The sequence below is a fragment of the Littorina saxatilis genome, linkage group LG12 (assembly GCF_037325665.1).
Source record: "Littorina saxatilis isolate snail1 linkage group LG12, US_GU_Lsax_2.0, whole genome shotgun sequence".
Classification (NCBI taxonomy): domain Eukaryota; kingdom Metazoa; phylum Mollusca; class Gastropoda; order Littorinimorpha; family Littorinidae; genus Littorina; species Littorina saxatilis.
Window position 1 is genome coordinate 10,157,479 of NC_090256.1, and position 26,284 is coordinate 10,183,762.

General features: G+C 50.7%; 1 protein-coding gene across 1 annotated transcript in view; it reads right to left on the reverse strand.

Moving 5' to 3' along the window:
- The window catches only part of LOC138982535 (mucin-19-like), a 102,794-nt gene that overhangs the window by 11,721 nt on the left and 64,789 nt on the right, over positions 1-26,284 (reverse strand). Inside the window, exons 34-37 of the mRNA XM_070355839.1 lie at positions 4,216-26,015; positions 3,565-3,646; positions 1,574-1,801; positions 858-943 (exon numbers count right to left, since the gene is read on the reverse strand). Of these exons, the coding sequence (XP_070211940.1) occupies positions 858-943; positions 1,574-1,801; positions 3,565-3,646; positions 4,216-26,015 (22,196 nt within the window). The remainder of the gene's footprint in view (positions 1-857; positions 944-1,573; positions 1,802-3,564; positions 3,647-4,215; positions 26,016-26,284) is intronic.

A 26,284-nucleotide genomic window follows, 5' to 3' on the forward strand; every position in this document is an offset into this window, starting at 1 on the left:
CGCAACCCCACCGCCCCCCCATCCCTAGCCTAAACATGTACCTCACTTATTTAAAACATTTTTTATTATTGTTTATTTTATGCCGTTTCATGCAAGGAGCGACCATTTTGCTATCTCAGAATATGACCTACCCATCAGCTTCAGGGGGCTTCGCCCCCTGATCCCCACTGGCAACCCCCCCCTCCTCTTAGCCTAGTCCGGCCCTGTCGTTTGTAATGTATGCTTTGTGAGACACATGACACGGTGTCAGAAGTGGGATTCGAACCCACGGCCACATTCGAGTTTCGGTATTCATTGCTCTTATCCCTTGTAAAAGCCTATCCAGGATTTCACAAGGTCAGAATGGTTCTTTTAAAACAAAAATATATGTTGGTTTAGTGTAACCCGACCGACCCTAAAACTTTAAAAACAAAAACAAACTCTGACACATTTTTGCGAACAATACGTCCGAGACTAAACATGAAAGAAAAAAAAAGCCGACCTACCGACCCTATTTTTTGTGTGGTTATGTTACCCTAAACCAACATATATTTTTGTTTGGCCTAATGTAATATGGCAAAATTGATAGACGCTGAAATGATTGTGAAAAACAGCACGTTCATGTACGTGTAGAACAAAACTCAGAAAGTAAACAACATTGAATCGGTCTCGAATAGCCAAATGATAGGTTCTGAGGTTGAAGGGACAACAAAAAGCCAACAACCAACCAATCAAAGTGCAGAACACAAGTTTAAATCAACTAAATAAAACTATTAGGGCATCAAGGGGGGGGGGGGGGGGGAGAGTAGGGAAGAATGCTGAATGAAAATTTGGAATAAAATAAACTGAAACTCCCCAAAGCTCTCCAGTGTTTCTACCTGTCGTAGGTGTACGTGTCACGGTTACTACTGTGGTTGAACAGAGGTCGACGCTGCAGACGAAAGAGCCGTTGAACAGGCACTGGCTGAAAAACAAACCCAAGAAAAAGTGCTTGACACATAGTTGTATATAATTACAGAATATATTAGCAAAGAAGACATGGCTATGCGACAACATTTAGAACGAACAAACAAACAATTACAAATTTAGTGGAAAGGCGAGGTGGAAGAACAAATCTTTTTCCACACTTGAACTTGAACAAAAATGGGCAAGAAGAGGTAAGCAATTTTGGAATGTGTATGTGTGTGCGTGTGTGTGTGCGTGCGTGTGTGCGTGCGTGTGTGTGTGTGTGTGTGTGTGTGTGTGTGAGAGAGAGTAAGGCGAGAGATAAAGGAGCAATGACACACACACACACACACACACACACACACACACACACACACACACACACACAAATACAACACACACACACACACACACACAAATACAACACACACACACACACAAATACAACACACACACACACAAATACAACACACACACACACACATACAACACACACACACACACACACACACACGTACACACACACAAATACAACACACACACACACACAAATACAACACACACACACACACACACACACACACACACACACACACACACACACACACACCTCTCACCCAATCCCACCCCTTCCCTCGCCCTCACTCACCATTCATGACACTTTCCAACGACTGTAGTGTTATACTCCAGATAGAAAGTCCCGTTGGCGTCAATCTCAATGACGATGTCTGAGTCCTCTATCGTGCCCAGCACGTTATCCTCGGGAAGGAAGCCCAGTTGGTATTCAATGTCCTCGGCTGTCACCTCGCACTGGCAGTCGTTGCAAGGCTCAGTCTCAATGATGTCATCCTCCCCTACACAGCAGCTGATGCAAGTTCTGTAGACGGATTGGTATGAACATTTAATTATAAGGGGTAGCTAACAGTGAAAAAACACCCCTCTTGCTTGGAATATTGCACTGATCATTATATTAGGGAATACGCTTTGTCTGTCTGTGTCACGATTTAGTGACATGGATTGAGAAAGGAACACTTTGTGGGGTGCCTTTCTCAAATTGTGATGAAAAGCGCCTGTGCTTTTGGGGGCGACGGGCTGTTTAGCTGACCGAGCAAAGCTGAGCACGGGGATTTCGTTTTGCATGGTTCCACGTGGGTGATTTTGCTGCCTGGGCAAAATCGGCTGTGACTGAACTGGATAATTATGTGACACGGGGAGTCACGTGATGTTTTCAAGGTGTTTTGGGGAAGACTTGAAACGTCCCCACTTTAACATAGGCACGATAGGGAGACGGTACTTGTTCGTCTAAGAGTTGGAGGATTTCAGCACGGGGTGATATTTTTGATGTCATCGTGCCAGCTCTGCATTAGTACAGGAGGGCTCTTTGGACAAGGGAGGAGTGACCGCCTATCGCCACCATATATGTTTCTGACGACGAGGCGTCAGGTTTCTTGGCTGAGCGTTGGAGAACTTCGACGCATATAAAGTAATTCAGCGCAAGAGGGGTATGGCAAGAATTTCGTCGACGGACGGAAGCTATATCAAAGGAAGCGGATTCGCTTAAAGGAGAGCTACCTACATAGGCTGTTGAGGTAATAAATCGTTATTTAACGGTGTTGACGAGTCTGTGTTTGTGGAATGAAATACTCTCTGTTGCTCTTTCCAGGTTAGCGCATAATTTGCTCTTTGTGACGCTTAAATAATAATCTGTATATGTTTTTTGCAGATATGGAGAGAAGGAAGGAAAATAGCTGATTTATTGTTTTAAAAGTTCGTTTGTGCAGGCCCACGTGCTCTATGAAATATAGAAGGGTGACATGTTTAAAGGTGGAGTGTGAAGGGTAGCGTGGAATGTTTAGTGCACCGATGTTTTTTGTTGCAGCCTACGTTACCTACCTACTTATCTGCGGTATGCTGTAACCGGAACATCTGCTGTATGCTGTAACCAGAACATCTGCTGTATGCTGTTACCTGGTGTTCTGGTGGTTGTTATTATCATTTTCTAAACTTTAACTGGCATTTTTGTCAGTGACCTATTTTTACATTTTGAACGTAAAACATCTTTTGGGGTGAAGTCTCGAGGGAGGTGGCGAGATAGTATATAAACAGGCGTCTGAAACTTATACTTTTGTTGATTCTATCTATTTGTATGACTGCGAGAGTGGATCGTAGTGTGGTTAGTTAGTTAGCAGGAACTAACCGTTCATAATCACCTTCTGTGATATAGTGAAACGTGACAGTCTGTCTGTCTGTCTTTTACTGTATGCTTGCCTCTCTTTCGCTCTCTCTCTATCTCTTTCTCTGTCTGTCTGCCTCTCTCTCTCTCTATCTCTCTTTCTCTGTGGCTGCCCATCTCTCTCTCTCTCTCTCTCTCTCTCTCTCTCTCTCTCTCTCTCTCTCTCTCTCTCTCTCTCTCTCCAAGACTCTCCGCCTTGCCCGGCAAGGGGATTTCAAGGTTCGGGAAGGAGGAACACGAACCACAGAAAACAATATACACGGGCTAAAAATTCCTTAATTCACTTCACTTCATCCAAGCGGAATAAAAGCCGTTCATATCCAGTGCATACTTTAGAGAGAAAAAAAGCTGGCAAATACGGACACTCCGCAACGTCATGCGAAGCACAAAAACAGAATGGTACAAACCCAGTGCGGTTGCGCACGCCTTCGGAAGAATAACACGGCAGACAGGGGCCCCAGTCACTCCAGTCATACTCGGCTGTGCAAACTGAAAGCAAAGTTGTCATTGTTGTAGTCCATATACAGTCCCACAGCCAAACACGCTCAAAATTACCAACAGGTTCAAATCAAGGTGAGAACTACAGAACGAGTTAGCTTGCAAAACGTTTTGTGTGTACATCACCATAATGAAGAACTGTCCACGAAGTTCTCTTTCTCTCTCTCTCTCTCTCTCTCTCTCTCAAACACACACCCACACTGACCACCATACATGCGCGCGCACACTAAAAACACACACACACACACACACACACACACGCGCGCGCACACACCCAAGCACGGACGCACGCAAGCAGGCACTCACACACGCACGCGGCACACATACACACACACACACACACACACACATACACATCAACGACAAACACACACACTTTACTTCCCTCTCTGTTTTCAGGATCTAAACATGCTAAGAAGTGCGCACACATACCTTTTCCTAGGGCCTTAATTAAATCTGTCCACACACACATATTTGTTTTCTTCTCCTAACATCCTCAATCTACGGCACAAACACCCTCACTCCCTTGCTCTCTCTCCCACCCACTAGCTCTTCTTTACCTGTAGAGTAGAAAGTCGAAGTCGATTTTGCTGGTGTGGTTTCTGTCGTTGTTGTGGGTGGGGTTGTCGTGGTCGATGGTGTGGTAGTTGAAGACACGAAAGTAGACGATGGTGATGATTTAGATGCAGTAGACGAAGGAGGTGGTGAAGTAGATGAAGGAGGTGATGGAGTTGCGGTAGATGACGAGGGTGATGAGCTTACAGTTGAAGGGGGATAAGTGGTTGGGGGTGTTGTGGTGGTGGAGGGTGTTGAAGTAGATGGAGGAGCAGTAGAAATTGAAGGTGGTGGTGTTGGGGGGCTAGTTGGCAGTGATGATGATGAAAGAGGTGGTGAAGTAGATGATGGTGGTGATGAAGAAGATGAAGTAGGTGGTGGGGTAGACGAGGGTGGAGGCAAAGTAGATGAAGGAGGTGGTAAAGTAGATGTTGGTGGTGATGAAGTAGATGGAGGTGGAGAAGAAGACGATGGTGGTGATGGAGATGCAGTTGATGGCGATAGTGGTGTGGGCTCAGATGACGGAGGCGCAGATGAGCTTACAGTTGAAGGGGAAGAAGTGGTTGGGGGTGTTGTGGTGGTAGAGGGTGTTGAAGTAGATGGAGGAGCAGTAGAAATTGAAGGTGGTGGTGTTGGGGGGCTAGTTGGCAGTGATGACGATGAAGGAGGTGGTAAAGTAGACGATGGAGGTGTTGGAGATGCAGTAGATGGTGATTGAGACCGTGGTGTTGGGTATGATGGAGTTTCTGTGGATGATGGTGGTGGTGAAGTAGATGATGGTGGTGGCGGAGATGTAGAAGACGATAGAGGTGGTGAAGTAGATGATGGTGGTGATGAAGAAGATGAAGTAGGTGGTGGGGTAGACGAGGGTGGAGGCAAAGTAGATGAAGGAGGTGGTAAAGTAGATGTTGGTGGTGATGAAGTAGATGGAGGTGGAGAAGAAGACGATGGTGGTGATGGAGATGCAGTTGATGGCGATAGTGGTGTGGGCTCAGATGACGGTGGCGCAGATGAGCTTACAGTTGAAGGGGGAGAAGTGGTTGGGGGTGTTGTGGTGGTAGAGGGTGTTGAAGTAGATGGAGGAGCAGTAGAAATTGAAGGTGGTGGTGTTGGGGGGCTAGTTGGCAGTGATGACGATGAAGGAGGTGGTGAAGTAGACGATGAAGGTGTTGGAGATGCAGTAGATGGTGATTGAGACCGTGGTGTTGGGTATGATGGAGTTTCTGTGAATGATGGTGGTGGTGAAGTAGATGATGGTGGTGGCGGAGATGTAGAAGACGATAGAGGTGGTGAAGTAGATGATGGTGGTGATGAAGAAGATGAAGTAGGTGGTGGGGTAGACGAGGGTGGAGGCAAAGTAGATGAAGGAGGTGGTAAAGTAGATGTTGGTGGTGATGAAGTAGATGGAGGTGGAGAAGAAGACGATGGTGGTGATGGAGATGCAGTTGATGGCGATAGTGGTGTGGGCTCAGATGACGGAGGCGCCGATGAGCTTACAGTTGAAGGGGGAGAAGTGGTTGGGGGTGTTGTGGTGGTAGAGGGTGTTGAAGTAGATGGAGGAGCAGTAGAAATTGAAGGTGGTGGTGTTGGGGGGCTAGTTGGCAGTGATGACGATGAAGGGGGTGGTGAAGTAGACGATGGAGGTGTTGGAGATGCAGTAGATGGTGATTGAGACCGTGGTGTTGGGTATGATGGAGTTTCTGTGGATGATGGTGGTGGTGAAGTAGATGATGGTGGTGGCGGAGATGTAGAAGACGATAGAGGTGGTGAAGTAGATGATGGTGGTGATGAAGAAGATGAAGTAGGTGGTGGGGTAGACGAGGGTGGAGGCAAAGTAGATGAAGGAGGTGGTAAAGTAGATGTTGGTGGTGATGAAGTAGATGGAGGTGGAGAAGAAGACGATGGTGGTGATGGAGATGCAGTTGATGGCGATAGTGGTGTGGGCTCAGATGACGGAGGCGCAGATGAGCTTACAGTTGAAGGGGAAGAAGTGGTTGGGGGTGTTGTGGTGGTAGAGGGTGTTGAAGTAGATGGAGGAGCAGTAGAAATTGAAGGTGGTGGTGTTGGGGGGCTAGTTGGCAGTGATGACGATGAAGGAGGTGGTGAAGTAGACGATGGAGGTGTTGGAGATGCAGTAGATGGTGATTGAGACCGTGGTGTTGGGTATGATGGAGTTTCTGTGGATGATGGTGGTGGTGAAGTAGATGATGGTGGTGGCGGAGATGTAGAAGACGATAGAGGTGGTGAAGTAGATGATGGTGGTGATGAAGAAGATGAAGTAGGTGGTGGGGTAGACGAGGGTGGAGGCAAAGTAGATGAAGGAGGTGGTAAAGTAGATGTTGGTGGTGATGAAGTAGATGGAGGTGGAGAAGAAGACGATGGTGGTGATGGAGATGCAGTTGATGGCGATAGTGGTGTGGGCTCAGATGACGGTGGCGCAGATGAGCTTACAGTTGAAGGGGAAGAAGTGGTTGGGGGTGTTGTGGTGGTAGAGGGTGTTGAAGTAGATGGAAGAGCAGTAGAAATTGAAGGTGGTGGTGTTGGGGGGCTAGTTGGCAGTGATGACGATGAAGGAGGTGGTGAAGTAGACGATGGAGGTGTTGGAGATGCAGTAGATGGTGATTGAGACCGTGGTGTTGGGTATGATGGAGTTTCTGTGGATGATGGTGGTGGTGAAGTAGATGATGGTGGTGGCGGAGATGTAGAAGACGATAGAGGTGGTGAAGTAGATGATGGTGGTGATGAAGAAGATGAAGTAGGTGGTGGGGTAGACGAGGGTGGAGGCAAAGTAGATGAAGGAGGTGGTAAAGTAGATGTTGGTGGTGATGAAGTAGATGGAGGTGGAGAAGAAGACGATGGTGGTGATGGAGATGCAGTTGATGGCGATAGTGGTGTGGGCTCAGATGACGGTGGCGCAGATGAGCTTACAGTTGAAGGGGGAGAAGTGGTTGGGGGTGTTGTGGTGGTAGAGGGTGTTGAAGTAGATGGAGGAGCAGTAGAAATTGAAGGTGGTGGTGTTGGGGGGCTAGTTGGCAGTGATGACGATGAAGGAGGTGGTGAAGTAGACGATGGAGGTGTTGGAGATGCAGTAGATGGTGATTGAGACCGTGGTGTTGGGTATGATGGGGTTTCTGTGGATGATGGTGGTGGTGAAGTAGATGATGGTGGTGGCGGAGATGTAGAAGACGATAGAGGTGGTGAAGTAGATGATGGTGGTGATGAAGAAGATGAAGTAGGTGGTGGGGTAGACGAGGGTGGAGGGAAAGTAGATGAAGGAGGTGGTAAAGTAGATGTTGGTGGTGATGAAGTAGATGGAGGTGGAGAAGAAGACGATGGTGGTGATGGAGATGCAGTTGATGGCGATAGTGGTGTGGGCTCAGATGACGGAGGCGCCGATGAGCTTACAGTTGAAGGGGGAGAAGTGGTTGGGGGTGTTGTGGTGGTAGAGGGTGTTGAAGTAGATGGAGGAGCAGTAGAAATTGAAGGTGGTGGTGTTGGGGGGCTAGTTGGCAGTGATGACGATGAAGGAGGTGGTGAAGTAGACGATGGAGGTGTTGGAGATGCAGTAGATGGTGATTGAGACCGTGGTGTTGGGTATGATGGGGTTTCTGTGGATGATGGTGGTGGTGAAGTAGATGATGGTGGTGGCGGAGATGTAGAAGACGATAGAGGTGGTGAAGTAGATGATGGTGGTGATGAAGAAGATGAAGTAGGTGGTGGGGTAGACGAGGGTGGAGGCAAAGTAGATGAAGGAGGTGGTAAAGTAGATGTTGGTGGTGATGAAGTAGATGGAGGTGGAGAAGAAGACGATGGTGGTGATGGAGATGCAGTTGATGGCGATAGTGGTGTGGGCTTAGATGACGGAGGCGCAGATGAGCTTACAGTTGAAGGGGGAGAAGTGGTTGGGGGTGTTGTGGTGGTAGAGGGTGTTGAAGTAGATGGAGGAGCAGTAGAAATTGAAGGTGGTGGTGTTGGGGGGCTAGTTGGCAGTGATGACGATGAAGGAGGTGGTGAAGTAGACGATGGAGGTGTTGGAGATGCAGTAGATGGTGATTGAGACCGTGGTGTTGGGTATGATGGGGTTTCTGTGGATGATGGTGGTGGTGAAGTAGATGATGGTGGTGGCGGAGATGTAGAAGACGATAGAGGTGGTGAAGTAGATGATGGTGGTGATGAAGAAGATGAAGTAGGTGGTGGGGTAGACGAGGGTGGAGGGAAAGTAGATGAAGGAGGTGGTAAAGTAGATGTTGGTGGTGATGAAGTAGATGGAGGTGGAGAAGAAGACGATGGTGGTGATGGAGATGCAGTTGATGGCGATAGTGGTGTGGGCTCAGATGACGGTGGCGCAGATGAGCTTACAGTTAAAGGGGGAGAAGTGGTTGGGGGTGTTGTGGTGGTAGAGGGTGTTGAAGTAGATGGAGGAGCAGTAGAAATTGAAGGTGGTGGTGTTGGGGGGCTAGTTGGCAGTGATGACGATGAAGGAGGTGGTGAAGTAGACGATGGAGGTGTTGGAGATGCAGTAGATGGTGATTGAGACCGTGGTGTTGGGTATGATGGGGTTTCTGTGGATGATGGTGGTGGTGAAGTAGATGATGGTGGTGGCGGAGATGTAGAAGACGATAGAGGTGGTGAAGTAGATGATGGTGGTGATGAAGAAGATGAAGTAGGTGGTGGGGTAGACGAGGGTGGAGGCAAAGTAGATGAAGGAGGTGGTAAAGTAGATGTTGGTGGTGATGAAGTAGATGGAGGTGGAGAAGAAGACGATGGTGGTGATGGAGATGCAGTTGATGGCGATAGTGGTGTGGGCTCAGATGACGGAGGCGCAGATGAGCTTACAGTTGAAGGGGAAGAAGTGGTTGGGGGTGTTGTGGTGGTAGAGGGTGTTGAAGTAGATGGAGGAGCAGTAGAAATTGAAGGTGGTGGTGTTGGGGGGCTAGTTGGCAGTGATGACGATGAAGGAGGTGGTGAAGTAGACGATGGAGGTGTTGGAGATGCAGTAGATGGTGATTGAGACCGTGGTGTTGGGTATGATGGGGTTTCTGTGGATGATGGTGGTGGTGAAGTAGATGATGGTGGTGGCGGAGATGTAGAAGACGATAGAGGTGGTGAAGTAGATGATGGTGGTGATGAAGAAGATGAAGTAGGTGGTGGGGTAGACGAGGGTGGAGGGAAAGTAGATGAAGGAGGTGGTAAAGTAGATGTTGGTGGTGATGAAGTAGATGGAGGTGGAGAAGAAGACGATGGTGGTGATGGAGATGCAGTTGATGGCGATAGTGGTGTGGGCTCAGATGACGGAGGCGCAGATGAGCTTACAGTTGAAGGGGGAGAAGTGGTTGGGGGTGTTGTGGTGGTAGAGGGTGTTGAAGTAGATGGAGGAGCAGTAGAAATTGAAGGTGGTGGTGTTGGGGGGCTAGTTGGCAGTGATGACGATGAAGGAGGTGGTGAAGTAGACGATGGAGGTGTTGGAGATGCAGTAGATGGTGATTGAGACCGTGGTGTTGGGTATGATGGGGTTTCTGTGGATGATGGTGGTGGTGAAGTAGATGATGGTGGTGGCGGAGATGTAGAAGACGATAGAGGTGGTGAAGTAGATGATGGTGGTGATGAAGAAGATGAAGTAGGTGGTGGGGTAGACGAGGGTGGAGGGAAAGTAGATGAAGGAGGTGGTAAAGTAGATGTTGGTGGTGATGAAGTAGATGGAGGTGGAGAAGAAGACGATGGTGGTGATGGAGATGCAGTTGATGGCGATAGTGGTGTGGGCTCAGATGACGGAGGCGCAGATGAGCTTACAGTTGAAGGGGAAGAAGTGGTTGGGGGTGTTGTGGTGGTAGAGGGTGTTGAAGTAGATGGAGGAGCAGTAGAAATTGAAGGTGGTGGTGTTGGGGGGCTAGTTGGCAGTGATGACGATGAAGGAGGTGGTGAAGTAGACGATGGAGGTGTTGGAGATGCAGTAGATGGTGATTGAGACCGTGGTGTTGGGTATGATGGGGTTTCTGTGGATGATGGTGGTGGTGAAGTAGATGATGGTGGTGGCGGAGATGTAGAAGACGATAGAGGTGGTGAAGTAGATGATGGTGGTGATGAAGAAGATGAAGTAGGTGGTGGGGTAGACGAGGGTGGAGGCAAAGTAGATGAAGGAGGTGGTAAAGTAGATGTTGGTGGTGATGAAGTAGATGGAGGTGGAGAAGAAGACGATGGTGGTGATGGAGATGCAGTTGATGGCGATAGTGGTGTGGGCTCAGATGACGGAGGCGCAGATGAGCTTACAGTTGAAGGGGGAGAAGTGGTTGGGGGTGTTGTGGTGGTAGAGGGTGTTGAAGTAGATGGAGGAGCAGTAGAAATTGAAGGTGGTGGTGTTGGGGGGCTAGTTGGCAGTGATGACGATGAAGGAGGTGGTGAAGTAGACGATGGAGGTGTTGGAGATGCAGTAGATGGTGATTGAGACCGTGGTGTTGGGTATGATGGGGTTTCTGTGGATGATGGTGGTGGTGAAGTAGATGATGGTGGTGGCGGAGATGTAGAAGACGATAGAGGTGGTGAAGTAGATGATGGTGGTGATGAAGAAGATGAAGTAGGTGGTGGGGTAGACGAGGGTGGAGGGAAAGTAGATGAAGGAGGTGGTAAAGTAGATGTTGGTGGTGATGAAGTAGATGGAGGTGGAGAAGAAGACGATGGTGGTGATGGAGATGCAGTTGATGGCGATAGTGGTGTGGGCTCAGATGACGGAGGCGCAGATGAGCTTACAGTTGAAGGGGAAGAAGTGGTTGGGGGTGTTGTGGTGGTAGAGGGTGTTGAAGTAGATGGAGGAGCAGTAGAAATTGAAGGTGGTGGTGTTGGGGGGCTAGTTGGCAGTGATGACGATGAAGGAGGTGGTGAAGTAGACGATGGAGGTGTTGGAGATGCAGTAGATGGTGATTGAGACCGTGGTGTTGGGTATGATGGAGTTTCTGTGGATGATGGTGGTGGTGAAGTAGATGATGGTGGTGGCGGAGATGTAGAAGACGATAGAGGTGGTGAAGTAGATGATGGTGGTGATGAAGAAGATGAAGTAGGTGGTGGGGTAGACGAGGGTGGAGGCAAAGTAGATGAAGGAGGTGGTAAAGTAGATGTTGGTGGTGATGAAGTAGATGGAGGTGGAGAAGAAGACGATGGTGGTGATGGAGATGCAGTTGATGGCGATAGTGGTGTGGGCTCAGATGACGGAGGCGCAGATGAGCTTACAGTTGAAGGGGAAGAAGTGGTTGGGGGTGTTGTGGTGGTAGAGGGTGTTGAAGTAGATGGAGGAGCAGTAGAAATTGAAGGTGGTGGTGTTGGGGGGCTAGTTGGCAGTGATGACGATGAAGGAGGTGGTGAAGTAGACGATGGAGGTGTTGGAGATGCAGTAGATGGTGATTGAGACTGTGGTGTTGGGTATGATGGGGTTTCTGTGGATGATGGTGGTGGTGAAGTAGATGATGGTGGTGGCGGAGATGTAGAAGACGATAGAGGTGGTGAAGTAGATGATGGTGGTGATGAAGAAGATGAAGTAGGTGGTGGGGTAGACGAGGGTGGAGGCAAAGTAGACGAAGGAGGTGGTAAAGTAGATGTTGGTGGTGATGAAGTAGATGGAGGTGGAGAAGAAGACGATGGTGGTGATGGAGATGCAGTTGATGGCGATAGTGGTGTGGGCTCAGATGACGGAGGCGCCGATGAGCTTACAGTTGAAGGGGGAGAAGTGGTTGGGGGTGTTGTGGTGGTAGAGGGTGTTGAAGTAGATGGAGGAGCAGTAGAAATTGAAGGTGGTGGTGTTGGGGGGCTAGTTGGCAGTGATGACGATGAAGGAGGTGGTGAAGTAGACGATGGAGGTGTTGGAGATGCAGTAGATGGTGATTGAGACCGTGGTGTTGGGTATGATGGAGTTTCTGTGGATGATGGTGGTGGTGAAGTAGATGATGGTGGTGGCGGAGATGTAGAAGACGATAGAGGTGGTGAAGTAGATGATGGTGGTGATGAAGAAGATGAAGTAGGTGGTGGGGTAGACGAGGGTGGAGGCAAAGTAGATGAAGGAGGTGGTAAAGTAGATGTTGGTGGTGATGAAGTAGATGGAGGTGGAGAAGAAGACGATGGTGGTGATGGAGATGCAGTTGATGGCGATAGTGGTGTGGGCTCAGATGACGGAGGCGCAGATGAGCTTACAGTTGAAGGGGGAGAAGTGGTTGGGGGTGTTGTGGTGGTAGAGGGTGTTGAAGTAGATGGAGGAGCAGTAGAAATTGAAGGTGGTGGTGTTGGGGGGCTAGTTGGCAGTGATGACGATGAAGGAGGTGGTGAAGTAGACGATGGAGGTGTTGGAGATGCAGTAGATGGTGATTGAGACCGTGGTGTTGGGTATGATGGGGTTTCTGTGGATGATGGTGGTGGTGAAGTAGATGATGGTGGTGGCGGAGATGTAGAAGACGACAGAGGTGGTGAAGTAGATGATTGTGGTGATGAAGAAGATGAAGTAGGTGGTGGGGTAGACGAGGGTGGAGGCAAAGTAGATGAAGGAGGTGGTAAAGTAGATGTTGGTGGTGATGAAGTAGATGGAGGTGGAGAAGAAGACGATGGTGGTGATGGAGATGCAGTTGATGGCGATAGTGGTGTGGGCTCAGATGACGGAGGCGCCGATGAGCTTACAGTTGAAGGGGGAGAAGTGGTTGGGGGTGTTGTGGTGGTAGAGGGTGTTGAAGTAGATGGAGGAGCAGTAGAAATTGAAGGTGGTGGTGTTGGGGGGCTAGTTGGCAGTGATGACGATGAAGGGGGTGGTAAAGTAGACGATGGAGGTGTTGGAGATGCAGTAGATGGTGATTGAGACCGTGGTGTTGGGTATGATGGAGTTTCTGTGGATGATGGTGGTGGTGAAGTAGATGATGGTGGTGGCGGAGATGTAGAAGACGATAGAGGTGGTGAAGTAGATGATGGTGGTGATGAAGAAGATGAAGTAGGTGGTGGGGTAGACGAGGGTGGAGGCAAAGTAGATGAAGGAGGTGGTAAAGTAGATGTTGGTGGTGATGAAGTAGATGGAGGTTGAGAAGAAGACGATGGTGGTGATGGAGATGCAGTTGATGGCGATAGTGGTGTGGGCTCAGATGACGGAGGCGCAGATGAGCTTACAGTTGAAGGGGAAGAAGTGGTTGGGGGTGTTGTGGTGGTAGAGGGTGTTGAAGTAGATGGAGGAGCAGTAGAAATTGAAGGTGGTGGTGTTGGGGGGCTAGTTGGCAGTGATGACGATGAAGGAGGTGGTGAAGTAGACGATGGAGGTGTTGGAGATGCAGTAGATGGTGATTGAGACCGTGGTGTTGGGTATGATGGAGTTTCTGTGGATGATGGTGGTGGTGAAGTAGATGATGGTGGTGGCGGAGATGTAGAAGATGATAGAGGTGGTGAAGTAGATGATGGTGGTGATGAAGAAGATGAAGTAGGTGGTGGGGTAGACGAGGGTGGAGGCAAATTAGATGAAGGAGGTGGTAAAGTAGATGTTGGTGGTGATGAAGTAGATGGAGGTGGAGAAGAAGACGATGGTGGTGATGGAGATGCAGTTGATGGCGAGAGTGGTGTGGGCTCAGATGACGGAGGCGCAGATGAGCTTACAGATGAAGGGGGAGAAGTGGTTGGGGGTGTTGTGGTGGTAGAGGGTGTTGAAGTAGATGGAGGAGCAGTAGAAATTGAAGGTGGTGGTGTTGGGGGGCTAGTTGGCAGTGATGACGATGAAGGAGGTGGTGAAGTAGACGATGGAGGTGTTGGAGATGCAGTAGATGGTGATTGAGACCGTGGTGTTGGGTATGATGGGGTTTCTGTGGATGATGGTGGTGGTGAAGTAGATGATGGTGGTGGCGGAGATGTAGAAGACGATAGAGGTGGTGAAGTAGATGATGGTGGTGATGAAGAAGATGAAGTAGGTGGTGGGGTAGACGAGGGTGGAGGCAAAGTAGATGAAGGAGGTGGTAAAGTAGATGTTGGTGGTGATGAAGTAGATGGAGGTGGAGAAGAAGACGATGGTGGTGATGGAGATGCAGTTGATGGCGATAGTGGTGTGGGCTCAGATGACGGAGGCGCCGATGAGCTTGCAGTTGAAGGGGGAGAAGTGGTTGGGGGTGTTGTGGTGGTAGAGGGTGTTGAAGTAGATGGAGGAGCAGTAGAAATTGAAGGTGGTGGTGTTGGGGGGCTAGTTGGCAGTGATGACGATGAAGGGGGTGGTGAAGTAGACGATGGAGGTGTTGGAGATGCAGTAGATGGTGATTGAGACCGTGGTGTTGGGTATGATGGAGTTTCTGTGGATGATGGTGGTGGTGAAGTAGATGATGGTGGTGGCGGAGATGTAGAAGACGATAGAGGTGGTGAAGTAGATGATGGTGGTGATGAAGAAGATGAAGTAGGTGGTGGGGTAGACGAGGGTGGAGGCAAAGTAGATGAAGGAGGTGGTAAAGTAGATGTTGGTGGTGATGAAGTAGATGGAGAAGAAGACGATGGTGGTGATGGAGATGCAGTTGATGGCGATAGTGGTGTGGGCTCAGATGACGGAGGCGCAGATGAGCTTACAGTTGAAGGGGGAGAAGTGGTTGGGGGTGTTGTGGTGGTAGAGGGTGTTGAAGTAGATGGAGGAGCAGTAGAAATTGAAGGTGGTGGTGTTGGGGGGCTAGTTGGCAGTGATGACGATGAAGGAGGTGGTGAAGTAGACGATGGAGGTGTTGGAGATGCAGTAGATGGTGATTGAGACCGTGGTGTTGGGTATGATGGAGTTTCTGTGGATGATGGTGGTGGTGGGGTAGACGAGGGTGGAGGCAAAGTAGATGAAGGAGGTGGTAAAGTAGATGTTGGTGGTGATGAAGTAGATGGAGGTGGAGAAGAAGACGATGGTGGTGATGGAGATGCAGTTGATGGCGATAGTGGTGTGGGCTCAGATGACGGAGGCGCAGATGAGCTTACAGTTGAAGGGGGAGAAGTGGTTGGGGGTGTTGTGGTGGTAGAGGGTGTTGAAGTAGATGAAGGAGCAGTAGAAATTGAAGGTGGTGGTGTTGGGGGGCTAGTTGGCAGTGATGACGATGAAGGAGGTGGTGAAGTAGACGATGGAGGTGTTGGAGATGCAGTAGATGGTGATTGAGACCGTGGTGTTGGGTATGATGGGGTTTCTGTGGATGATGGTGGTGGTGAAGTAGATGATGGTGGTGGCGGAGATGTAGAAGACGACAGAGGTGGTGAAGTAGATGATGGTGGTGATGAAGAAGATGAAGTAGGTGGTGGGGTAGACGAGGGTGGAGGCAAAGTAGATGAAGGAGGTGGTAAAGTAGATGTTGGTGGTGATGAAGTAGATGGAGGTGGAGAAGAAGACGATGGTGGTGATGGAGATGCAGTTGATGGCGAGAGTGGTGTGGGCTCAGATGACGGAGGCGCAGATGAGCTTACAGATGAAGGGGGAGAAGTGGTTGGGGGTGTTGTGGTGGTAGAGGGTGTTGAAGTAGATGGAGGAGCAGTAGAAATTGAAGGTGGTGGTGTTGGGGGGCTAGTTGGCAGTGATGACGATGAAGGAGGTGGTGAAGTAGACGATGGAGGTGTTGGAGATGCAGTAGATGGTGATTGAGACCGTGGTGTTGGGTATGATGGAGTTTCTGTGGATGATGGTGGTGGTGAAGTAGATGATGGTGGTGGCGGAGATGTAGAAGACGATAGAGGTGGTGAAGTAGATGATGGTGGTGATGAAGAAGATGGAGTAGGTGATGGGGTAGACGAGGGTGGAGGCAAAGTAGATGAAGGAGTTGGTAAAGTAGATGTTGGAGGTGATGAAGTAGATGGAGGTGGAGAAGTAGACGATGGTGGTGATGGAGATGCAGTTGATGGCGATAGTGGTGTGGGCTCAGATGACGGAGACGCCGATGAGCTTACAGTTGAAGTGGGAGAAGTGGTTGGGGGTGTTGTGGTGGTAGAGGGTGTTGAAGTGGAGGGAGGAGCAGTAGAAATTGAAGGTGGTGGTGTTGGGGGGCTAGTTGGCAGTGATGACGATGAAGGTGGTGATGAAGTAGACGATGGAGGTGTTGGGTATGATGGAGTTTCTGTGGATGATGGTGGTGGTGAAGTAGATGATTGTGGTGGTGGAGATGTAGTTGACGAAGGAGGTGGTGATGGTGTTTGTGTGAGAGTGTGAGAGGAAGAAGGCGGTGTTATACTAGATGTTGGAGTCGTGAGGATGGAAGTAAATGGTGTGGACGGTATTGGTCGTGATGTGGAGCTGATTTGAGTAGGCGTGACAGTTGAAGACCTTGAAGGTGTTGAACTGGATGCATACGATCTCGTACTAGGCGGTTGTGACGGGGGAGTGTTGGATGCTGTTAAAGTTGGCGGTAGCGATGTGGGCGTGTTGGACAGTGTCACAGTTGGTGGTTGTGATGGAGATGTGTTGGATGGTGTGGCAGTTGGTGGTTGTGATGGAGGTGTGTTGGATGGTGTGGCAGTTGATGGTTGTGATGGAGGTGTGTTGGATGGTGTGGCAGTTGGTGGTTGTGATGGAGGTGTGTTGGATGGTGTGGCAGTTGGTGGTTGTGATGGAGGTGTGTTGGATGGTGTGGCAGTTGGTGGTTGTGATGGAGGTGTGTTGGATGGTGTGGCAGTTGGTGGTTGTGAGGGAGGTGTGTTGGAAGGTTTGGCCGTTGGTGGTTGTGATGGAGGTGTGTTGGACAGTGTCACAGTTGGTGGTTGTGATGGAGGTGTGTTGGATGGTGTGGCCGTTGGTGGTTGTGATGGAGGTGTGTTGGACAGTGTCACAGTTGGTGGTTGTGATGGAGGTGTGTTGGATGGTGTGGCCGTTGGTGGTTGTGATGGAGGTGTGTTGGACAGTGTCACAGTTGGTGGTTGTGAGGGAGGTGTGTTGGATGGTGTGGCAGTTGGTGGTTGTGATGGAGGTGTGTTGGATGGTGTGGCAGTTGGTGTGGCAGTTGGTGGTTGTGATGGAGGTGTGTTGGATGGTGTGGTAGTTGGTGGTTGTGATGGAGGTGTGTTGGATGGTGTGGCAGTTGGTGGTTGTGATGGAGGTGTGCTGGTTGGTGTGGCAGTTGGTGGTTGTGATGGAGGTGTGTTGGATGGTGTCACAGTTGGTGGTTGTGATGGAGGTGTGTTGGATGGCGTGGCAGTTGTTGGTTGTGATGGAGGTGTGTTGGATGGTGTGGCAGTTGGTGGTTGTGATGGAGGTGTGTTGGATGGTGTGGCCGTTGGTGGTTGTGAAGGAGGTGTGTTGGACAGTGTCACAGTTGGTGGTTGTGATGGCGGTGTGTTGGACTGTGTCACAGTTGGTGGTTGTGATGGTGTCGTTTCAGACGTTGGTGGTGGTGAAGTTGTAGATACAGGTGTAGTAGTAGGAGGTGTCGTCGTTGTTGTTGGTGTCGATGTAGTGGGTGATGAGGGAGTTGGTGGCTGTGAAGGCGTTGATGGTGTGGCAGTTGGTGGTTGTGATGGAGGTGTGTTGGACAGTGTCACAGTTGGTGGTTGTGATGGAGGTGTGTTGGATGGTGTGGCAGTTGGTGGTTGTGATGGAGGTGTGTTGGATGGTGTGGCAGTTGGTGGTTGTGAGGGAGGTGTGTTGGATGGTGTGGCAGTTGGTGGTTGTGATGGAGGTGTGTTGGATGGTGTGGCAGTTGGTGGTTGTGAGGGATGTGTGTTGGACAGTGTCACAGTTGGTGGTTGTGATGGAGGTGTGTTGGATGGTGTGGCAGTTGGTGGTTGTGAGGGAGGTGTGTTGGACAGTGTAAGAGTTGATGGTTGTGATGGAGGTGTGTTGGATGGTGTGGCAGTTGATGGTTGTGATGGAGGTGTGTTGGATGGTGTGGCAGTTGGTGGTTGTGATGGAGGTGTGTTGGACTGTGTCACAGTTGGTGGTTGTGATGGTGTCGTTTCAGACGTTGGTGGTGGTGAAGTTGTAGATACAGGTGTAGTGGTAGGAGGTGTCGTCGTTGTTGTTGGTGTCGATGTAGTGGGTGATGAGGGAGTTGGTGGCTGTGAAGGCGTTGATGGTGTGGCAGTTGGTGGTTGTGATGGAGGTGTGTTGGATGGTGTGGCAGTTGGTGGTTGTGAGGGAGGTGTGTTGGACAGTGTCACAGTTGGTGGTTGTGATGGAGGTGTATTGGATGGTGTGGCAGTTGGTGGTTGTGATGGAGGTGTGTTGGATGGTGTGGCAGTTGGTGGTTGTGATGGAGGTGTGTTGGATGGTGTGGCAGTTGGTGGTTGTGATGGAGGTGTGTTGGATGGTGTGGCAGTTGGTGGTTGTGATGGAGGTGTGTTGGATGGTGTGGCAGTTGGTGGTTGTGATGGAGGTGTGTTGGATGGTGTGGCAGTTGGTGGTTGTGATGGAGGTGTGTTGGACAGTGTCACAGTTGGTGGTTGTGATGGAGGTGTGTTGGATGGTGTGGCAGTTGGTGGTTGTGATGGAGGTGTGTTGGATGGTGTGGCAGTTGGTGGTTGTGATGGAGGTGTGTTGGATGGTGTGGCAGTTGGTGGTTGTGAGGGAGGTGTGTTGGACAGTGTCACAGTTGGTGGTTGTGATGGAGGTGTGTTGGATGGTGTGGCAGTTGGTGGTTGTGATGGAGGTGTGTTGGATGGTGTGGCAGTTGGTGGTTGTGATGGAGGTGTGTTGGATGGTGTGGCAGTTGGTGGTTGTGATGGTGTCGTTTCAGACGTTGGTGGTGGTGAAGTTGTAGACACAGGTGTAGTAGTAGGAGGTGTGGTCGTTGTTGTTGGTGTCGATGTAGTGGGTGATGAGGGAGTTGGTGGCTGTGAAGGCGTTGATGGTGTGGCAGTTGGTGGTTGTGATGGAGGTGTGTTGGATGGTGTGGCAGTTGGTGGTTGTGATGGAGGTGTGTTGGATGGTGTGGCAGTTGGTGGTTGTGAGGGAGGTGTGTTGGACAGTGTCACAGTTGGTGGTTGTGATGCAGGTGTGTTGGACAGTGTCACAGTTGGTGGTTGTGAGGGAGGTGTGTTGGATGGTGTGGCAGTTGATGGTTGTGATGGAGGTGTGTTGGATGGTGTGGCAGTTGGTGGTTGTGATGGAGGTGTGTTGGATGGTGTGGCAGTTGGTGGTTGTGAGGGAGGTGTGTTGGACGGTGTGGCAGTTGGTGGTTGTGATGGAGGTGTGTTGGATGGTGTGGCAGTTGGTGGTTGTGATGGAGGTGTGTTGGATGGTGTGGCAGTTGATGGTTGTGATGGAGGTGTGTTGGATGGTGTCACAGTTGATGGTTGTGATGGAGGTGTGTTGGATGGTGTGGCAGTTGGTGGTTGTGATGGAGGTGTGTTGGACTGTGTCACAGTTGGTGGTTGTGATGGTGTCGTTTCAGACGTTGGTGGTGGTGAAGTTGTAGATACAGGTGTAGTGGTAGGAGGTGTCGTCGTTGTTGTTGGTGTCGATGTAGTGGGTGATGAGGGAGTTGGTGGCTGTGAAGGCGTTGATGGTGTGGCAGTTGGTGGTTGTGATGGAGGTGTGTTGGATGGTGTGGCAGTTGGTGGTTGTGAGGGAGGTGTGTTGGACAGTGTCACAGTTGGTGGTTGTGATGGAGGTGTATTGGATGGTGTGGCAGTTGGTGGTTGTGATGGAGGTGTGTTGGATGGTGTGGCAGTTGGTGGTTGTGATGGAGGTGTGTTGGATGGTGTGGCAGTTGGTGGTTGTGATGGAGGTGTGTTGGATGGTGTGGCAGTTGGTGGTTGTGATGGAGGTGTGTTGGATGGTGTGGCAGTTGGTGGTTGTGATGGAGGTGTGTTGGATGGTGTGGCAGTTGGTGGTTGTGATGGAGGTGTGTTGGACAGTGTCACAGTTGGTGGTTGTGATGGAGGTGTGTTGGATGGTGTGGCAGTTGGTGGTTGTGATGGAGGTGTGTTGGATGGTGTGGCAGTTGGTGGTTGTGATGGAGGTGTGTTGGATGGTGTGGCAGTTGGTGGTTGTGAGGGAGGTGTGTTGGACAGTGTCACAGTTGGTGGTTGTGATGGAGGTGTGTTGGATGGTGTGGCAGTTGGTGGTTGTGATGGAGGTGTGTTGGATGGTGTGGCAGTTGGTGGTTGTGATGGAGGTGTGTTGGACTGTGTCACAGTTGGTGGTTGTGATGGTGTCGTTTCAGACGTTGGTGGTGGTGAAGTTGTAGACACAGGTGTAGTAGTAGGATGTGTGGTCGTTGTTGTTGGTGTCGATGTAGTGGGTGATGAGGGAGTTGGTGGCTGTGAAGGCGTTGATGGTGTGGCAGTTGGTGGTTGTGATGGAGGTGTGTTGGATGGTGTGGCAGTTGGTGGTTGTGATGGAGGTGTGTTGGATGGTGTGGCAGTTGGTGGTTCTGAGGGAGGTGTGTTGGACAGTGTCACAGTTGGTGGTTGTGATGCAGGTGTGTTGGACAGTGTCACAGTTGGTGGTTGTGAGGGAGGTGTGTTGGATGGTGTGGCAGTTGATGGTTGTGATGGAGGTGTGTTGGATGGTGTGGCAGTTGGTGGTTGTGATGGAGGTGTGTTGGATGGTGTGGCAGTTGGTGGTTGTGAGGGAGGTGTGTTGGACGGTGTGGCAGTTGGTGGTTGTGATGGAGGTGTGTTGGATGGTGTGGCAGTTGGTGGTTGTGATGGAGGTGTGTTGGACAGTGTCACAGTTGATGGTTGTGAGGGAGGTGTGTTAGACAGTGTCACAGTTGGTGGTTGTGATGGAGGTGTATTGGATGGTGTGGCAGTTGGTGGTTGTGAGGGAGGTGTGTTAGATGGTGTTGCAGTTGGTGGTTGTGATGGAGGTGTGTTGGATGGTGTGGCAGTTGGTGGTTGTGAGGGAGGTGTGTTGGACAGTGTCACAGTTGGTGGTTGTGATGGACGTGTGTTGGATGGTGTGGCAGTTGGTGGTTGTGAGGGAGGTGTGTTGGACAGTGTCACAGTTGGTGGTTGTGATGGAGGTGTGTTGGATGGTGTGGCAGTTGATGGTTGTGATGGAGGTGTGTTGGATGGTGTGGCAGTTGGTGGTTGTGATGGAGGTGTGTTGGACTGTGTCACAGTTGGTGGTTGTGATGGTGTCGTTTCAGACGGTGGTGGTGAAGTTGTAGACACAGGTGTAGTAGTAGGAGGTGTCGTCGTTGTTGTTGGTGTCGATGTAGTGGGTGATGATGGAGTTGGTGGCTGTGAAGGCGTTGATGGTGTGGCAGTTGGTGGTTGTGAGGGAGGTGTGTTGGATGGTGTGGCAGTTGGTGGTTGTGAGGGAGGTGTGTTAGACAGTGTCACAGTTGGTGGTTGTGATGGAGGTGTATTGGATGGTGTGGCAGTTGGTGGTTGTGATGGAGGTGTGTTGGATGGTGTGGCAGTTGGTGGTTGTGATGGAGGTGTGTTGGATGGTGTGGCAGTTGGTGGTTGTGATGGAGGTGTGTTGGATGGTGTGGCAGTTGGTGGTTGTGATGGAGGTGTGTTGGATGGTGTGGCAGTTGGTGGTTGTGATGGAGGTGTGTTGGATGGTGTGGCAGTTGGTGGTTGTGATGGAGGTGTGTTGGACAGTGTCACAGTTGGTGGTTGTGATGGAGGTGTGTTGGATGGTGTGGCAGTTGGTGGTTGTGATGGAGGTGTGTTGGATGGTGTGGCAGTTGGTGGTTGTGATGGAGGTGTGTTGGATGGTGTGGCAGTTGGTGGTTGTGAGGGAGGTGTGTTGGACAGTGTCACAGTTGGTGGTTGTGATGGAGGTGTGTTGGATGGTGTGGCAGTTGGTGGTTGTGATGGAGGTGTGTTGGATGGTGTGGCAGTTGGTGGTTGTGATGGAGGTGTGTTGGACTGTGTCACAGTTGGTGGTTGTGATGGTGTCGTTTCAGACGTTGGTGGTGGTGAAGTTGTAGACACAGGTGTAGTAGTAGGAGGTGTGGTCGTTGTTGTTGGTGTCGATGTAGTGGGTGATGAGGGAGTTGGTGGCTGTGAAGGCGTTGATGGTGTGGCAGTTGGTGGTTGTGATGGAGGTGTGTTGGATGGTGTGGCAGTTGGTGGTTGTGATGGAGGTGTGTTGGATGGTGTGGCAGTTGGTGGTTGTGATGGAGGTGTGTTGGATGGTGTCACAGTTGGTGGTTGTGATGCAGGTGTGTTGGACAGTGTCACAGTTGGTGGTTGTGAGGGAGGTGTGTTGGATGGTGTGGCAGTTGATGGTTGTGATGGAGGTGTGTTGGATGGTGTGGCAGTTGGTGGTTGTGATGGAGGTGTGTTGGATGGTGTGGCAGTTGGTGGTTGTGAGGGAGGTGTGTTGGACGGTGTGGCAGTTGGTGGTTGTGATGGAGGTGTGTTGGATGGTGTCACAGTTGGTGGTTGTGATGCAGGTGTGTTGGACAGTGTCACAGTTGGTGGTTGTGAGGGAGGTGTGTTGGATGGTGTGGCAGTTGGTGGTTGTGATGGAGGTGTGTTGGATTGTGTGGCAGTTGGTGGTTGTGAAGGAGGTGTGTTGGATGGTGTGGCAGTTGGTGGTTGTGAGGGAGGTGTGTTAGATGGTGTTGCAGTTGGTGGTTGTGATGGAGGTGTGTTGGATGGTGTGGCAGTTGGTGGTTGTGAGGGAGGTGTGTTGGACAGTGTCACAGTTGGTGGTTGTGATGGACGTGTGTTGGATGGTGTGGCAGTTGGTGGTTGTGAGGGAGGTGTGTTGGACAGTGTCACAGTTGGTGGTTGTGATGCAGGTGTGTTGGATGGTGTGGCAGTTGATGGTTGTGATGGAGGTGTGTTGGATGGTGTGGCAGTTGGTGGTTGTGATGGAGGTGTGTTGGACTGTGTCACAGTTGGTGGTTGTGATGGTGTCGTTTCAGACGGTGGTGGTGAAGTTGTAGACACAGGTGTAGTAGTAGGAGGTGTCGTCGTTGTTGTTGGTGTCGATGTAGTGGGTGATGATGGAGTTGGTGGCTGTGAAGGCGTTGATGGTGTGGCAGTTGGTGGTTGTGAGGGAGGTGTGTTGGATGGTGTGGCAGTTGGTGGTTGTGAGGGAGGTGTGTTGGACAGTGACACAGTTGGTGGTTGTGATGGAGGTGTGTTGGACAGTGACACAGTTGGTGGTTGTGATGGAGGTGTGTTGGATGGTGTGGCAGTTGGTGGTTGTGAGGGAGGTGTGTTGGACAGTGTCACAGTTGGTGGTTGTGATGGAGGTGTGTTGGATGGTGTGGCAGTTGGTGGTTGTGATGGAGGTGTGTTGGACAGTGTCACAGTTGGTGGTTGTGAGGGAGGTGTGTTGGACTGTGTCACAGTTGGTGGTTGTGATGGTGTCGTTTCAGACGTTGGTGGTGGTGAAGTTGTAGATACAGGTGTAGTAGTAGGAGGTGTCGTCGTTGTTGTTGGTGTCGATGTAGTGGGTGATGAGGGAGTTGGTGGCTGTGAAGGCGTTGATGGTGTGGCAGTTGGTGGTTGTGATGGAGGTGTGTTGGATGGTGTGGCAGTTGGTGGTTGTGATGGAGGTGTGTTGGATGGTGTTGCAGTTGGTGGTTGTGAGGGAGGTGTGTTGGACAGTGTCACAGTTGGTGGTTGTGATGGAGGTGTGTTGGATGGTGTGGCAGTTGATGGTTGTGATGGAGGTGTGTTGGATGGTGTGGCAGTTGGTGGTTGTGATGGAGGTGTGTTGGACTGTGTCACAGTTGGTGGTTGTGATGGTGTCGTTTCAGACGTTGGTGGTGGTGAAGTTGTAGACACAGGTGTAGTAGTAGGAGGTGTCGTCGTTGTTGTTGGTGTCGATGTAGTGGGTGATGAGGGAGTTGGTGGCTGTGAAGGCGTTGATGGTGTGGCAGTTGGTGGTTGTGAGGGAGGTGTGTTAGATGGTGTGGCAGTTGGTGGTTGTGAGGGAGGTGTGTTGGACAGTGACACAGTTGGTGGTTGTGATGGAGGTGTGTTGGACAGTGACAAAGTTGGTGGTTGTGATGGAGGTGTGTTGGATGGTGTGGCAGTTGGTGGTTGTGAGGGAGGTGTGTTGGACAGTGTCACAGTTGGTGGTTGTGATGGAGGTGTGTTGGATGGTGTGGCAGTTGGTGGTTGTGATGGAGGTGTGTTGGATGGTGTGGCAGTTGGTGGTTGTGATGGAGGTGTGTTGGACTGTGTCACAGTTGGTGGTTGTGATGGTGTCGTTTCAGACGTTGGTGGTGGTGAAGTTGTAGATACAGGTGTAGTAGTAGGAGGTGTCGTCGTTGTTGTTGGTGTCGATGTAGTGGGTGATGAGGGAGTTGGTGGCTGTGAAGGCGTTGATGGTGTGGCAGTTGGTGGTTGTGATGGAGGTGTGTTGGATGGTGTGGCAGTTGGTGGTTGTGATGGAGGTGTGTTGGATGGTGTTGCAGTTGGTGGTTGTGAGGGAGGTGTGTTGGACAGTGTCACAGTTGGTGGTTGTGATGGAGGTGTGTTGGATGGTGTGGCAGTTGATGGTTGTGATGGAGGTGTGTTGGATGGTGTAGCAGTTGGTGGTTGTGATGGAGGTGTGTTGGACTGTGTCACAGTTGGTGGTTGTGATGGTGTCGTTTCAGACGTTGGTGGTGGTGAAGTTGTAGACACAGGTGTAGTAGTAGGAGGTGTCGTCGTTGTTGTTGGTGTCGATGTAGTGGGTGATGAGGGAGTTGGTGGCTGTGAAGGCGTTGATGGTGTGGCAGTTGGTGGTTGTGAGGGAGGTGTGTTAGATGGTGTGGCAGTTGGTGGTTGTGAGGGAGGTGTGTTGGACAGTGACACAGTTAGTGGTTGTGATGGAGGTGTGTTGGACAGTGACACAGTTGGTGGTTGTGATGGAGGTGTGTTGGATGGTGTGGCAGTTGGTGGTTGTGAGGGAGGTGTGTTGGACAGTGTCACAGTTGGTGGTTGTGATGGAGGTGTGTTGGATGGTGTGGCAGTTGGTGGTTGTGATGGAGGTGTGTTGGATGGTGTGGCAGTTGGTGGTTGTGATGGAGGTGTGTTGGACTGTGTCACAGTTGGTGGTTGTGATGGTGTCGTTTCAGACGTTGGTGGTGATGAAGTTGTAGATACAGGAGTAGTAGTAGGAGGTGTCGTCGTTGTTGTTGGTGTCGATGTAGTGGGTGATGAGGGAGTTGGTGGCTGTGAAGGCGTTGGTGGTGTGGCAGTTGGTGGTTGTGATGGAGGTGTGTTGGATGGTGTGGCAGTTGGTGGTTGTGATGGAGGTGTGTTGGATGGTGTGGCAGTTGGTGGTTGTGATGGAGGTGTGTTGGATGGTGTAGCAGTTGGTGGTTGTGATGGAGGTGTGTTGGACAGTGTCACAGTTGGTGGTTGTGAGGGAGGTGTGTTGGATGGTGTGGCAGTTGGTGGTTGTGATGGAGGTGTGTTGGATGGTGTGGCAGTTGGTGGTTGTGAGGGAGGTGTGTTAGATGGTGTGGCAGTTGGTGGTTGTGATGGAGGTGTGTTGGATGGTGTGGCAGTTGGTGGTTGTGAGGGAGGTGTGTTGGACAGTGTCACAGTTGGTGGTTGTGATGGAGGTGTGTTGGATGGTGTGGCAGTTGGTGGTTGTGAGGGAGGTGTGTTGGACAGTGTCACAGTTGGTGGTTGTGATGGAGGTGTGTTGGATGGAGTGGCAGTTGATGGTTGTGATGGAGGTGTGTTGGATGGTGTGGCAGTTGGTGGTTGTGATGGAGGTGTGTTGGACTGTGTCACAGTTGGTGGTTGTGATGGTGTCGTTTCAGACGTTGGTGGTGGTGAAGTTGTAGACACAGGTGTAGTAGTAGGAGGTGTCGTCGTTGTTGTTGGTGTCGATGTAGTGGGTGATGAGGGAGTTGGTGGCAGTGAAGGCGTTGATGGTGTGGCAGTTGGTGGTTGTGATGGAGGTGTGTTGGATGGTGTGGCAGTTGGTGGTTGTGATGGAGGTGGACTGTTGGATGGTGTGGCAGTTGGTGGTTGTGAGGGAGGTGTGTTGGACCGTGACACAGTTGGTGGTTGTGATGGAGGTGTGTTGGATGGTGTGGCAGTTGGTGGTTGTGAGGGAGGTGTGTTGGACAGTGTCACAGTTGGTGGTTGTGATGGAGGTGTGTTGGATGGTGTGGCAGTTGGTGGTTGTGATGGAGGTGTGTTGGATGGTGTGGCAGTTGGTGGTTGTGATGGAGGTGTGTTGGATGGTGTGGCAGTTGGTGGTTGTGAGGG